This window comes from Oncorhynchus masou, chromosome 31 (genome assembly GCF_036934945.1).
Source record: "Oncorhynchus masou masou isolate Uvic2021 chromosome 31, UVic_Omas_1.1, whole genome shotgun sequence".
In the NCBI taxonomy this organism is placed as follows: domain Eukaryota; kingdom Metazoa; phylum Chordata; class Actinopteri; order Salmoniformes; family Salmonidae; genus Oncorhynchus; species Oncorhynchus masou.
The window spans coordinates 6,117,143-6,132,384 of record NC_088242.1 but is presented as its reverse complement, the minus strand read 5'-3'; the positions used below and the strand labels follow the sequence as shown (position 1 = coordinate 6,132,384).

The following is a 15,242-nucleotide window of genomic DNA, read 5'->3' as shown; positions in this document are numbered from 1 at the left end:
ATAGTGCCCACACATTTATATCATGTTGCCTCCACCTTACTCAAGATTTACAACATGCTTTCACTGCAGTCATCAATGTGAAGTCTGTTTATTTCACCTCCAATCAGCTGTAGTAGTAGCTGGTTCAGGAAATCAAACAAGTCTCCCCTTTCATAGGTTCAGTACAGAATGTGAGTGTGGAAAATCCCTATTTGGTAGAACAGAGTTGGACTGTGGGGCAGGACAGTACACACTGGGTTGGCTCAGGTCCAGGGCCGCTGGGCCTTCCTTCCTAGTGGAAGGAACATCATGCCCTGGACCAGAACTGGGTTGGCCCTGGCGGACATCACAAGCACAGCCTGGTACACACTCCACCTGCTGGCCATTCTAGTTAAAACGATTGCAACCATTTTTCCCTCTCTCTGTCTTTCTGTGTCTCTCTCTCCCTCCCTCTCTCGCTCCACCCTCCTCCCACCTGCCCCGCCCTCCCTGCTCTCTCCCTCCTCCCTCCCCCATCAGGTGATTGCTGGCTCCTAGCAGCCATAGCCTCTCTCACCCTCAATGAGAGGCTGCTCCACCGCGTGGTCCCTCATGGTCAGTCCTTCCAAGAGGACTACGCCGGGATCTTCCACTTTCAGGTACACACACACACACACACACACACACACACATCTCCCTCCTGTCAGGTTACACACACACATCTCCCTCCTGTCAGGTTACACACACACATCTCCCTCCTGTCAGGTTACACACACACATCTCCCTCCTGTCAGGTTACACACACACACATCTCCCTCCTGTCAGGTTACACACACACACACAGGTTACACACACACACATCTCCCTCCTCCTCTCCCTCCTGTCAGGTTACAGGTTACACACACACATCTCCCTCCTGTCAGGTTACACACACACACATCTCCCTCCTGTCCACACACACATCTCCCTCCTGTCAGGTTACACACACACACACATCTCCCTCCTGTCAGGTTACACACACACACACACATCTCCCTCCTGTCAGGTTACACACACACACAACTACATTACATATTACACATTACATATTACATTACATTACATTACACATTACATTACATTACACTACACTACACATTACATTACACATTACACTACTCTACACTACATTACACATTACACTACTCTACACTACATTACACATTACATTACGACTTTGGCGATGTCATTTACAAAATAGCCTCCAATACCCTACTCAACAAATTGGATGCAGTCTATCACAGTGCAATCCGTTTTGTCACCAAAGCCCCATATACTACCCACCATTGCGACCTGTACGCTCTCGTTGGCTGGCCCTCGCTTCATACTCATCGCCAAACCCACTGGCTCCAGGTCATCTACAAGACCCTGCTAGGTAAAGTCCCCCCTTTTCTCAGCTCGCTGGTCACCATAGCATCTCCCACCTGTAGCACACGCTCCAGCAGGTATATCGCTCTAGTCACCATAGCATCTCCCACCTGTACTCCAGCAGGCATATCTCTCTAGTCACCCCCAAAACCAATTATTTCTTTGGCCGCCTCTCCTTCCAGTTCTCTGCTGCCAATGACTGGAACGAACTACAAAAATCTCTGAAACTGGAAACACTTATCTCCCTCACTAGCTTTAAGCACCAACTGTCAGAGCAGCTCACAGATTACTGCACCTGTACATAGCCCACCTATATTTTAGCCCAAACAACTACCTCTTTCCCTACTGTATTTAATTTATTTATTTTGCTCCTTTGCACCCCATTATTTTTATTTCTACTTTGCACATTCTTCCATTGCAAATCTACCATTCGTGTTTTACCTGCTATGTTGTATTTACTTTGCCACCATGGCCTTTTTTTGCCTTTACCTCCCTTATCTCACCTCATTTGCTCACATCGTATATAGACTTGTTTATACTGTATTATTGACTGTATGTTTGTTTTGCTCCATGTGTAACTGTGTGTCGTTGTATGTGTCCAACTGCTATGCTTTATCCTGGCCAGGTCGCAATTGTAAATGAGAACTTGTTCTCAACTTGCCTACCTGGTTAAATAAAGGTGAAATAAAAATAAATTAAAAATAAACATTACATTACACAGTACATTACACATTACATTACACTACATACACTACATACACTACATTACACATTACTACATTACAATAAACATTACATTACACAGTACATTACACATTACATTACACTACATACACTACATTACACATTACATTACACTACATTACACTACATTACACTACATTACACATTACATTACACTACACATTACATTACAGTACACATTACATTACATTACATTACACATTACATTACACATTACATTACACATTACATTACATTACATTACACAATACATTACATTACAATTACATTACATTACTCTACACGACATTACATTACACATTACATTACATTACTCTACACTACATTACACTACATTACATTACACATTACATTACACTACTCTACTCTACATTACATTACTCTACACTACATTACATTACACATTACATTACATTCAATAACCTTTATTATTCCCTTGTTTGCTGAAATGATCGACCCATAATGGACCTTCTTTGAGTCTGTTTAAAAAACATGTATTTATCCAGGAAAAGCCCATTGAGACCACATCTAGAGTCTCTTTTTCATTCAGGAGACCTGACCAAGAAGGCAGCAACAATCAATACAATACAGATTTAAAACATACAACAATCAATACATCACATCATTAAAACATACAACAATCAATACATTACAGAATTAAAACATACAACAATCAATACATCACATCATTAAAACATACAACCATCAATACATTACAGAATTAAAGCATACAATACAGCATGATCCAACAAATGAATTCAATGGCACTAACATATCTAGATGAAGCAGGGATTCTAGACTATTCCATTCAGAGGAACTAACACATCTAGATGAAGCAGGGATTCTAGACTATTCCATTCAGTAGCACTAACATAACTAGATGAAGCAGGGATTGTAGACTATTCCATTCAGTAGCACTAACATATCTAGATGAAGCAGGGATTCTAGACTATTCCATTCAGTAGCACTAACACATCTAGATGAAGCAGGGATTCTAGACTATTCCATTCAGTAGCACTAACATATCTAGATGAAGCAGGGATTGTAGACTATTCCATTCAGTAGCACTAACACATCTAGATGAAGCAGGGATTCTAGACTATTCCATTCAGTAGCACTAACATGTCTAGATGAAGCAGGGATTGTAGACTATTCCATTCAGTAGCACTAACACAACTAGATGAAGCAGGGATTCTAGACTATTCCATTCAGTAGCACTAACATAACTAGATGAAGCAGGGATTGTAGACTATTCCATTCAGTAGCACTAACATATCTAGATGAAGCAGGGATTCTAGACTATTCCATTCAGTAGCACTAACATAACTAGATGAAGCAGGGATTCTAGACTATTCCATTCAGGGTCACTAACATATCTAGATGAAGCAGGGATTCTAGACTATTCCATTCAGTAGCACTAACATAACTAGATGAAGCAGGAATTGTAGACTATTCCATTCAGTAGCACTAACACATCTAGATGAAGCAGGGATTGTAGACTATTCCATTCAGTAGCACTAACATATCTAGATGAAGCAGGGATTGTAGACTATTCCATTCAGTAGCACTAACATAACTAGATGAAGCAGGGATTCTAGACTATTCCATTCAGAGGCACTAACATATCTAGATGAAGCAGGGATTGTAGACTATTCTATTCAGAGGCACTAACATATCTAGATGAAGCAGGGATTGTAGACTATTCCATTCAGAGGCACTAACATATCTAGATGAAGCAGGGATTGTAGACTATTCCATTCAGTAGCACTAACACATCTAGATGAAGCAGGGATTGTAGACTATTCCATTCAGAGGCACTAACATATCTAGATGAAGCAGGGATTCTAGACTATTCCATTCAGTGGCACTAACACATCTAGATGAAGCAGGGATTCTAGACTATTCCATTCAGTAGCACTAACATAACTAGATGAAGCAGGGATTCTAGACTATTCCATTCAGTAGCACTAACACATCTAGATGAAGCAGGGATTCTAGACTATTCCATTCAGGGTCACTAACACATCTAGATGAAGCAGGGATTCTAGACTATTCCATTCAGGGTCACTAACACATCTAGATGAAGCAGGGATTCTAGACTATTCCATTCAGTAGCACTAACATAACTAGATGAAGCAGGGATTGTAGACTATTCCATGAGTCTGGTGCACAAGAAGAGAAGGCAGTGTTGCCTAATACTGTAGAATGTCCTTGTTACATAGCAACCACCAATGCAGACTGGGTATGGTAACATATCTAGATGAAGCAGGGATTCTAGACTATTCCATTCAGTAGCACAACCTAGATGAAGCAGACTGGGTATGGTAACATAGCAACCACCTAGCAGACTGGGTATGGTACCATATCAACCACCTAGCAGACTGGGTATGGTACCATATCAACCAACTAGCAGACCGGGTATGGTAACATAGCAACCACCTAGCAGACCAGGTATGGTAACATAGCAACCACCTAGCAGACTGGGTATGGTACCATATCAACCACCTAGCAGACTGGGTATGGTAACATAGCAACCACCTAGCAGACTGGGTATGGTACCATATCAACCACCTAGCAGACTGGGTATGGTAACATAGCAACCACCAAGCAGACTGGGTATGGTAACATAGCAACCACCAAGCAGACTGGGTATGGTAACATATCAACCACCTAGCAGACTGGGTATGGTAACATATCAACCACCAAGCAGACTGGGTATGGTAACATAGCAACCACCTAGCAGACTGGGTATGGTACCATATCAACCACCTAGCAGACTGGGTATGGTAACATAGCAACCACCTAGCAGACTGGGTATGGTAACATAGCAACCACCAAGCAGACTGGGTATGGTAACATAGCAACCACCTAGCAGACTGGGTATGGTACCATATCAACCACCTAGCAGACTGGGTATGTTAACATAGCAACCACCTAGCAGACTGGGTATGGTACCATATCAACCACCTAGCAGACTGGGTATGTTAACATATCAACCACCTAGCAGACTGGGTATGGTAACATAGCAACCACCTAGCAGACTGGGTATGGTAACATAGCAACCACCTAGCAGACTGGGTATGGTAACATAGCAACCACCTAGCAGACTGGATATGGTTACATATCAACCACCTAGCAGACCGGGTATGGTACCAGAGCAACCACCTAGCAGACCGGGTATGGTAACATATCAACCACCTAGCAGACTGGGTATGGTAACATATCAACCACCTAGCAGACTGGGTATGGTAACATATCAACCACCTTGCAGACTGGGTATGGTAACATATCAACCACCTAGCAGACTGGGTATGTTAACATAGCAACCACCTAGCAGACCGGGTATGGTAACATAGCAACCACCTAGCATTTACATTACATTTAAGTCATTTAGCAGACGCTCTTATCCAGAGCGACTTACAAATTGGTGAATTCACCTTCTGACAGTGGAACAGCCACTTTACAATACTGGTATGGTAACATATCAACCACCTAGCAGACTGGGTATGGTAACATAGCAACCACCTAGCAGACTGGGTATGGTAACATATCAACCACCTAGCAGACTGGGTATGGTTACATATCAACCACCTAGCAGACCGGGTATGGTAACATATCAACCACCTAGCAGACTGGGTATGGTAACATAGCAACCACCTAGCAGACCGGGTATGGTAACATATCAACCACCTAGCAGACTGGTATGGTAACATATCAACCACCTAGCAGACTGGGTATGGTAACATAGCAACCACCTAGCAGACTGGGTATGGTAACATAGCAACCACCTAGCAGACTGGGTATGGTAACATAGCAACCACCTAGCAGACTGGGTATGGTAACATAGCAACCACCTAGCAGACTGGGTATGGTAACATTTACATTTACATTTAAGTCATTTAGCAGACGCTCTTATCCAGAGCGTAACATAGCAACCACCTAGCAGACTGGGTATGGTAACATAGCAACCACCTAGCAGACTGGGTATGGTAACATAGCAACCACCTAGCAGACTGGGTATGGTAACATAGCAACCACCTAGCAGACTGGGTATGGTAACATAGCAACCACCTAGCAGACTGGGTATGGTAACATAGCAACCACCTAGCAGACTGGGTATGGTAACATAGCAACCACCTAGCAGACTGGGTATGGTAACATAGCAACCACCCAGCAGACTGGGTATGGTAACATAGCAACCACCTAGCAGACTGGGTATGGTAACATAGCAACCACCTAGCAGACTGGGTATGGTAACATAGCAACCACCTAGCAGACTGGGTATGGTAACATATCAACCACCTAGCAGACTGGGTATGGTAACATAGCAACCACCTAGCAGACTGGGTATGGTAACATAGCAACCACCTAGCAGACTGGGTATGGTAACATAGCAACCACCTAGCAGACTGGGTATGGTAACATAGCAAACACCTAGCAGACTGGGTATGGTAACATATCAACCACCTAGCAGACCGGGTATGGTAACATAGCAACCACCGAGCAGACCGGGTATGGTACCAGAGCAACCACCTAGCAGACTGGGTATGGTAACATAGCAACCACCTAGCAGACTGGGTATGGTAACATAGCAACCACCAAGCAGACTGGGTATGGTAACATAGCAACCACCAAGCAGACTGGGTATGGTAACATAGCAACCACCAAGCAGACCGGGTATGGTAACATATCAACCACCAAGCAGACTGGGTATGGTAACATAGCAACCACCTAGCAGACTGGGTATGGTAACATAGCAACCACCTAGCAGACTGGGTATGGTAACATAGCAACCACCTAGCAGACCGGGTATGGTAACATAGCAACCACCTAGCAGACTGGGTATGGTAACATAGCAACCACCTAGCAGACTGGGCATGGTAACATAGCAGCCACCTAGCAGACCGGGTATGGTAACATATCAACCACCTAGCAGACCGGGTATGGTAACATATCAACCACCTAGCAGACTGGGTATGGTAACATAGCAACCACCTAGCAGACTGGGCATGGTAACATAGCAACCACCTAGCAGACTGGGTATGGTAACATAGCAACCACCTTGCAGACTGGGTATGGTAACATAGCAACCACCTAGCAGACTGGGTATGGTAACATAGCAACCACCTAGCAGACTGGGTATGGTAACATATCAACCACCTAGCAGACTGGGTATGGTAACAGACTGGGTATGGTAACATAGCAACCACCTAGCAGACTGGGTATGGTAACATAGCAACCACCTAGCAGACTGGGTATGGTAACATATCAACCACCTAGCAGACTGGGTATGGTAACATAGCAACCACCTAGCAGACTGGGTATGGTAACATATCAACCACCTAGCAGACTGGGTATGGTAACATAGCAACCACCTAGCAGACTGGGTATGGTAACATATCAACCACCTAGCAGACTGGGTATGGTAACATAGCAACCACCTAGCAGACTGGGTATGGTAACATAGCAACCACCAAGCAGACTGGGTATGGTAACATAGCAACCACCTAGCAGACTGGGTATGGTAACATAGCAACCACCTAGCAGACTGGGTATGGTAACATAGCAACCACCTAGCAGACTGGGTATGGTAACATAGCAACCACCTAGCAGACTGGGTATGGTAACATAGCAACCACCTAGCAGACTGGGTATGGTAACATAGCAACCACCTAGCAGACTGGGTATGGTAACATAGCAGACCACCACCTAGCAGACTGGGTATGGTAACATAGCAACCACCTAGCAGACTGGGTATGGTAACATAGCAACCACCTAGCAGACTGGGTATGGTAACATAGCAACCACCTAGCAGACTGGGTATGGTAACATAGCAACCACCATAGCAGACTGGGTATGGTAACATATCAACCACCTAGCAGACTGGGTATGGTAACATAGCAACCACCTAGCAGACTGGGTATGGTAACATAGCAACCACCTAGCAGACTGGGTATGGTAACATAGCAACCACCTAGCAGACTGGGTATGGTAACATAGCAAACACCTAGCAGACTGGGTATGGTAACATATCAACCACCTAGCAGACCGGGTATGGTAACATAGCAACCACCGAGCAGACCGGGTATGGTACCAGAGCAACCACCTAGCAGACTGGGTATGGTAACATAGCAACCACCAAGCAGACTGGGTATGGTAACATAGCAACCACCAAGCAGACTGGGTATGGTAACATAGCAACCACCAAGCAGACCAGGTATGGTAACATAGCAACCACCAAGCAGACCGGGTATGGTAACATATCAACCACCAAGCAGACTGGGTATGGTAACATAGCAACCACCTAGCAGACTGGGTATGGTAACATAGCAACCACCTAGCAGACTGGGTATGGTAACATAGCAACCACCTAGCAGACCATATCAACCATGCAGTAACATAGGGTATGGTAACCACCTAGCAGACTGGGTATGGTAACATAGCAACCACCTAGCAGACTGGGCATGGTAACATAGCAGCCACCTAGCAGACCGGGTATGGTAACATATCAACCACCTAGCAGACCGGGTATGGTAACATATCAACCACCTAGCAGACTGGGTATGGTAACATAGCAACCACCTAGCAGACTGGGCATGGTAACATAGCAACCACCTAGCAGACTGGGTATGGTAACATAGCAACCACCTTGCAGACCGGGTATGGTAACATAGCAACCACCTAGCAGACTGGGTATGGTAACATATCAACCACCTAGCAGACTGGGTATGGTAACATAGCAACCACCTAGCAGACTGGGTATGGTAACATAGCAACCACCAAGCAGACTGGGTATGGTACCATATCAACCACCTAGACAGACTGGGTATGGTAACATAGCAACCACCAAGCAGACTGGGTATGGTAACATATCAACCACCTAGCAGACTGGGTATGGTAACATAGCAACCACCTAGCAGACTGGGTATGGTAACATATCAACCACCTAGCAGACTGGGTATGGTAACATAGCAACCACCTAGCAGACTGGGTATGGTAACATAGCAACCACCAAGCAGACTGGGTATGGTAACATATCAACCACCTAGCAGACTGGTATGGTAACATATCAACCACCTAGCAGACTGGGTATGGTAACATAGCATGGTAACCACCTAGCAGACTGGGTATGGTAACATAGCAACCACCTAGCAGACTGGGTATGGTAACATAGCAACCACCTAGCAGACTGGGTATGGTAACATAGCAACCACCTAGCAGACTGGGTATGGTAACATTTACATTTACATTTAAGTCATTTAGCAGACGCTCTTATCCAGGTAACATAGCAACCACCTAGCAGACTGGGTATGGTAACATAGCAACCACCTAGCAGACTGGGTATGGTAACATAGCAACCACCTAGCAGACTGGGTATGGTAACATAGCAACCACCTAGCAGACTGGGTATGGTAACATAGCAACCACCTAGCAGACTGGGTATGGTAACATAGCAACCACCTAGCAGACTGGGTATGGTAACATAGCAACCACCTAGCAGACTGGGTATGGTAACATAGCAACCACCTAGCAGACTGGGTATGGTAACATAGCAACCACCTAGCAGACTGGGTATGGTAACATAGCAACCACCTAGCAGACTGGGTATGGTAACATATCAACCACCTAGCAGACTGGGTATGGTAACATATCAACCACCCACCTAGCAGACTGGGTATGGTAACATAGCAACCACCTAGCAGACTGGGTATGGTAACATATCAACCACCTAGCAGACTGGGTATGGTAACATAGCAACCACCTAGCAGACTGGGTATGGTAACATAGCAAACACCTAGCAGACTGGGTATGGTAACATATCAACCACCTAGCAGACCGGGTATGGTAACATAGCAACCACCTAGCAGACTGGGTATGGTAACATATCAACCACCTAGCAGACTGGGTATGGTAACATAGCAACCACCAAGCAGACTGGGTATGGTAACATAGCAACCACCTAGCAGACTGGGTATGGTAACATAGCAACCACCTAGCAGACCAGGTATGGTAACATAGCAACCACCTAGCAGACTGGAATGGTAACAGATCAACCACCCAGCAGACTGGGTATGGTAACATAGCAACCACCTAGCAGACTGGGTATGGTAACATAGCAACCACCAAGCAGACTGGGTATGGTAACATATCAACCACCAAGCAGACTGGGTATGGTAACATAGCAACCACCTAGCAGACTGGGTATGGTAACATAGCAACCACCTATGCATAGCAACCACCTAGAGACTGGGCATGGTAACATAGCAACCACCTAGCAGACTGGGTATGGTAACATATCAACCACCTAGCAGACTGGGTATGGTAACATATCAACCACCTAGCAGACTGGGTATGGTAACATAGCAACCACCTAGCAGACTGGGTATGGTAACATAGCAACCACCTAGCAGACTGGGTATGGTAACATAGCAACCACCTTGCAGACCGGGTATGGTAACATAGCAACCACCTAGCAGACTGGGTATGGTAACATATCAACCACCTAGCAGACTGGGTATGGTAACATAGCAACCACCTAGCAGACTGGGTATGGTAACATAGCAACCACCAAGCAGACTGGGTATGGTACCATATCAACCACCTAGCAGACTGGGTATGGTAACATAGCAACCACCAAGCAGACTGGGTATGGTAACATATCAACCACCTAGCAGACTGGGCATGGTAACATAGCAACCACCTAGCAGACTGGGTATGGTAACATATCAACCACCTAGCAGACTGGGTATGGTAACATAGCAACCACCTAGCAGACTGGGTATGGTAACATAGCAACCACCAAGCAGACTGGGTATGGTAACATATCAACCACCTAGCAGACCAGGTATGGTTACATATCAACCACCTAGCAGACCAGGTATGGTAACATAGCAACCACCTAGCAGACTGGGTATGGTAACATAGCAACCACCGAGCAGACCGGGTATGGTAACATAGCAACCACCTAGCAGACTGGGTATGGTAACATTACTGCAGTCATATTACTGCAACGTTACTGCAGTCATATTCTCTTGAAAGCATTTCGGCTACAGCATGTTTGTTTGTCTGTAAAGAGTGCTGCTTGGTCAATTCTGACGTCTGCGTTGGCTGTGCAGTATTTACGGTGATACTGCCTCTGAAGAAGGCAGGCCATTCAAACCTCTTTCACTTGGCGGAGCAACGCAGTGCTGTTGTGAAGGAAGTTGTCAAGGAAGTGAGTTTGTGTTTATACACGACCTCCCGCTCCCTCACCTACCGTCAGCCAATCATGTCAATGCGGAGCTATTGAAATATGGAGCCTTCCGCATTCTTACACAATTTGGGAGGAGCGATGCAGTACAGAGCCTCGGATCAAGCATAAATTGGCTTTAAGGGTACACTACCGCTTTCTAAATGTCCACACAAAACCTTCTCTGGAATTAGTTTAGAACGGTCTCTGAATGGGCATTTACTAGTTTGTAAAGGAATGCCGCTGCTGAAGTGGGACGAAGGTCTATCACTAGACGACCAGAACTGTCAATCAAATAATCTTGAGCTGCTTGCCTGCTGCCTGCCTGTATGACAGGTCAGCAACCAGACAGACAGACAGAACCGTGCACGAGGTCTATCTATCAGTATAGGCAGGTGAGCCACCAGACAGTCAGAACCGTGCACTAGGTCTATCTATCAGTATAGGCAGGTGAGCCACCAGACAGTCAGAACCGTGCACTAGGTCTATCTATCAGTATAGGCAGGTCAGACACCAGACAGACAGAACCGTGCACTAGGTCTATCTATCAGTATAGGCAGGTGAGCCACCAGACAGTCAGAACCGTGCACTAGGTCTATCTATCAGTATAGGCAGGTGAGCCACCAGACAGTCAGAACCGTGCACGAGGTCTATCTATCAGTATAGGCAGGTCAGACACCAGACAGACAGAACCGGGCACTAGGTCTATCTATCAGTATAGGCAGGTCAGACACCAGACAGACAGAACCGTGCACTAGGTCTATCTATCAGTATAGGCAGGTGAGCCACCAGACAGTCAGAACCGTGCACGAGGTCTATCTATCAGTATAGGCAGGTCAGCCACCAGACAGACAGAACCGTGCACGAGGTCTATCTATCAGTATAGGCAGGTCAGTCACCAGACAGACAGAACCGTGCACTAGGTCTATCTATCAGTATAAGCAGGTCTATCTATCATCTATCAGTATAGGCAGGTCAGTCACCAGACAGACAGACAGAACCGTGCACTAGGTCTATCTATCAGTATAGGCAGGTCAGACACCAGACAGACACCAGACAGAACCGTGCACTAGGTCTATCTATCAGTATAGGCAGGTCAGCCACCAGACAGACAGAACTGTGCACTAGGTCTATCTATCAGTATAGGCAGGTCAGACACCAGACAGACAGTCAGAACCGTGCACTAGGTCTATCTATCAGTATAGGCAGGTCAGCCACCAGACGCTGCCCTTTGAGGTAGCTTTTTAGGGAAGTCACCACTTTTTAAATTGAGACCTACTCTCGGTTTCAGGAGACAGCTGTGTTCAGTGTTTTGCTATCCAGCTGATGTTGCTATAAGAAAAACAGAAACATTCTGTCTCTCTGTCTTCAGTTCTGGCAGTTTGGTGAGTGGGTGGACGTGGTGATTGATGACCGGCTGCCAACGAAGAATGGAGAGCTCATGTTCGTCCACTCAGCCGAGGGCAATGAGTTCTGGAGCGCCCTGCTGGAGAAGGCCTACTCCAAGTAGGCCAAAAAATGCCCTTGGGCTGCGTCCCAATCGGCGCTCTGTTCTCTATGAAGTGCACTACTTTTAACCAGGGCCCATGTACAAGTAGTGTAAACACTCTGTCATATAGAGTTTATCCTTGTCTGAAATATGCTACTAGTTGATAATGCTGAGCTGATACGTGAATGTGTATCCCTGTATCTCTCCCGTCAGGCTAAGTGGTTCCTACGAGGCTCTGTCTGGAGGCAGCACCACAGAAGGTTTTGAGGACTTCACCGGTGGTGTGTCTGAGATGTACGAGCTCCGGAAGGCTCCACGGGACCTGTACAGGATCATCAGCAAAGCCCTGGACAGAGGCTCGTTGCTGGGCTGCTCCATCGACGTGAGTCCCCCTTCCCTGGTCCTCCTGGTACTGCGGTCCTGGAAAACAGCCAGGGGACAGTTAGTTTGATGTTCCTACATTTTAAAAGTATTGGCCCTGTTCTGTTATTATCTCCACCTGGCACAGCCAGAAGAGGACTGGCCACCCCTCATAGCCTGGTTCCTCTCTACCCGGCACAGCCAGAAGTGGACTGGCCACCCCTCATAGCCTGGTTCCTCTCTACCCGGCACAGCCAGAAGAGGACTGGCCACCCCTCATAGCCTGGTTCCTCTCTACCCAGTACAGCCAGAAGAGGACTGGCCACCCCTCATAGCCTGGTTCCTCTCTACCCGGCACAGCCAGAAGAGGACTGGCCACCCCTCATAGCCTGGTTCCTCTCTACCCGGCACAGCCAGAAGAGGACTGGCCACCCGTCATAGCCTGGTTCCTCTCTACCCGGCACAGCCAGAAGAGGACTGGCCACCCCTCATAGCCTGGTTCCTCTCTACCCGGCACAGCCAGAAGAGGACTGGCCACCCCACATAGCCTGGTTCCTCTCTACCCGGCACAGCCAGAAGAGGACTGGCCACCCCTCATAGCCTGGTTCCTCTCCACCCGGCACAGCCAGAAGAGGACTGGCCACCCCTCATAGCCTGGTTCCTCTCTACCCGGCACAGCCAGAAGAGGACTGGCCACCCCACATAGCCTGGTTCCTCTCTAGGTTTCTTCCTAGGTTTTGGCCTTTCTAGGGAGTTTTTCCTAGCCACCGTGCTTCTACACCTGCATTGCTTGTTGTTTGGGGTTTTAGCCTGGGTTTCTGTACAGCACATTGAGATATCAGCTGATGTACGAAGGGCTATATAAATACATTTAATTTGAAACAACATCATCGTAAACTTGCAATAGTCATACCATAGCTTTGACATCGTCATAACATAACATCATCGTGAACTTGCATGACATAGTGTAACTGATTGGATTTAACATCTTAACCATTATAGACCAAGGGGGAAATATCTAATTGCAAAAGTGTGGTTCCTAATCAGCTCCACCACAATAGCATAAAATAGTCAATTCATCCAAATAACATAACACTGATTCAGATGCATCATGGGTCTTGTATTCTTCTGACATCTTGTGACTACAGATCACCAGTGCCTTTGACATGGAGTCAGTCACGTTCAAGAAGCTGGTGAAAGGACATGCTTACTCAGTCACCGGCCTGAAGCAGGTAATACCTGACCAGGAACCCTGGTTCTACCTGGGTCTTACCTGTCTCTACGGTGTTGTCAGTATGTAGACTGTCTCTACTGTGTTGTCAGTATGTAGACTGTCTCTACGGTGTTGTCAGTAGGTAGACTGTCTCTACTGTGTTGTCAGTATGTAGACTGTGTCTCTACTGTGTTGTCAGTATGTAGACTGTCTCTACTGTGTTGTCAGTATGTAGACTGTCTCTACGGTGTTGTCAGTATGTAGACTGTCTCTACTGTGTTGTCAGTATGTAGACTGTCTCTACTGTGTTGTCAGTATGTAGACTGTCTCTACGGTGTTGTCAGTAGGTAGACTGTCTCTACTGTGTTGTCAGTATGTAGACTGTCTCTACTGTGTTGTCAGTATGTAGACTGTCTCTACTGTGTTGTCAGTATGTAGACTGTCTCTACTGTGTTGTCAGTATGTAGACTGTCTATAGTGTGTTGTCAGTAGGTAGACTGTGTCTCTAGTGTGTTGTCAGTAGGTAGACTGTCTCTACGGTGTTGTCAGTATGTAGACTGTGTCTCTACTGTGTTGTCAGTATGTAGACTGTGTTTCTAGTGTGTTGTCAGTAGGTAGACTGTGTCTCTACTGTGTTGTCAGTAGGTAGACTGTCTATAGTGTGTTGTCAGTAGGTAGACTGTGTCTCTAGTGTGTTGTCAGTAGGTAGACTGTCTCTACGGTGTTGTCAGTATGTAGACTGTGTCTCTAGTGTGTTGTCAGTATGTAGACTGTCTCTACTGTGTTGTCAGTAGGTAGACTGTCTCTACTGTGTTGTCAGTATGTAGACTGTGTTTCTAGTG

The 15,242-nt window shown here is 46.1% G+C and overlaps 1 protein-coding gene across 4 annotated transcripts in view; it reads left to right on the top strand.

Moving 5' to 3' along the window:
• Window positions 1-15,242, top strand: part of LOC135523367 (calpain-1 catalytic subunit-like) — a 52,808-nt gene that overhangs the window by 15,411 nt on the left and 22,155 nt on the right. For all 4 annotated transcript variants that reach the window (XM_064949999.1, XM_064949997.1, XM_064950000.1 and 1 more), the window contains 4 exons: window positions 499-617; window positions 12,711-12,844; window positions 13,041-13,209; window positions 14,336-14,419. In XM_064949999.1, coding sequence (XP_064806071.1) covers window positions 499-617; window positions 12,711-12,844; window positions 13,041-13,209; window positions 14,336-14,419 — 506 coding nt within the window. The remainder of the gene's footprint in view (window positions 1-498; window positions 618-12,710; window positions 12,845-13,040; window positions 13,210-14,335; window positions 14,420-15,242) is intronic.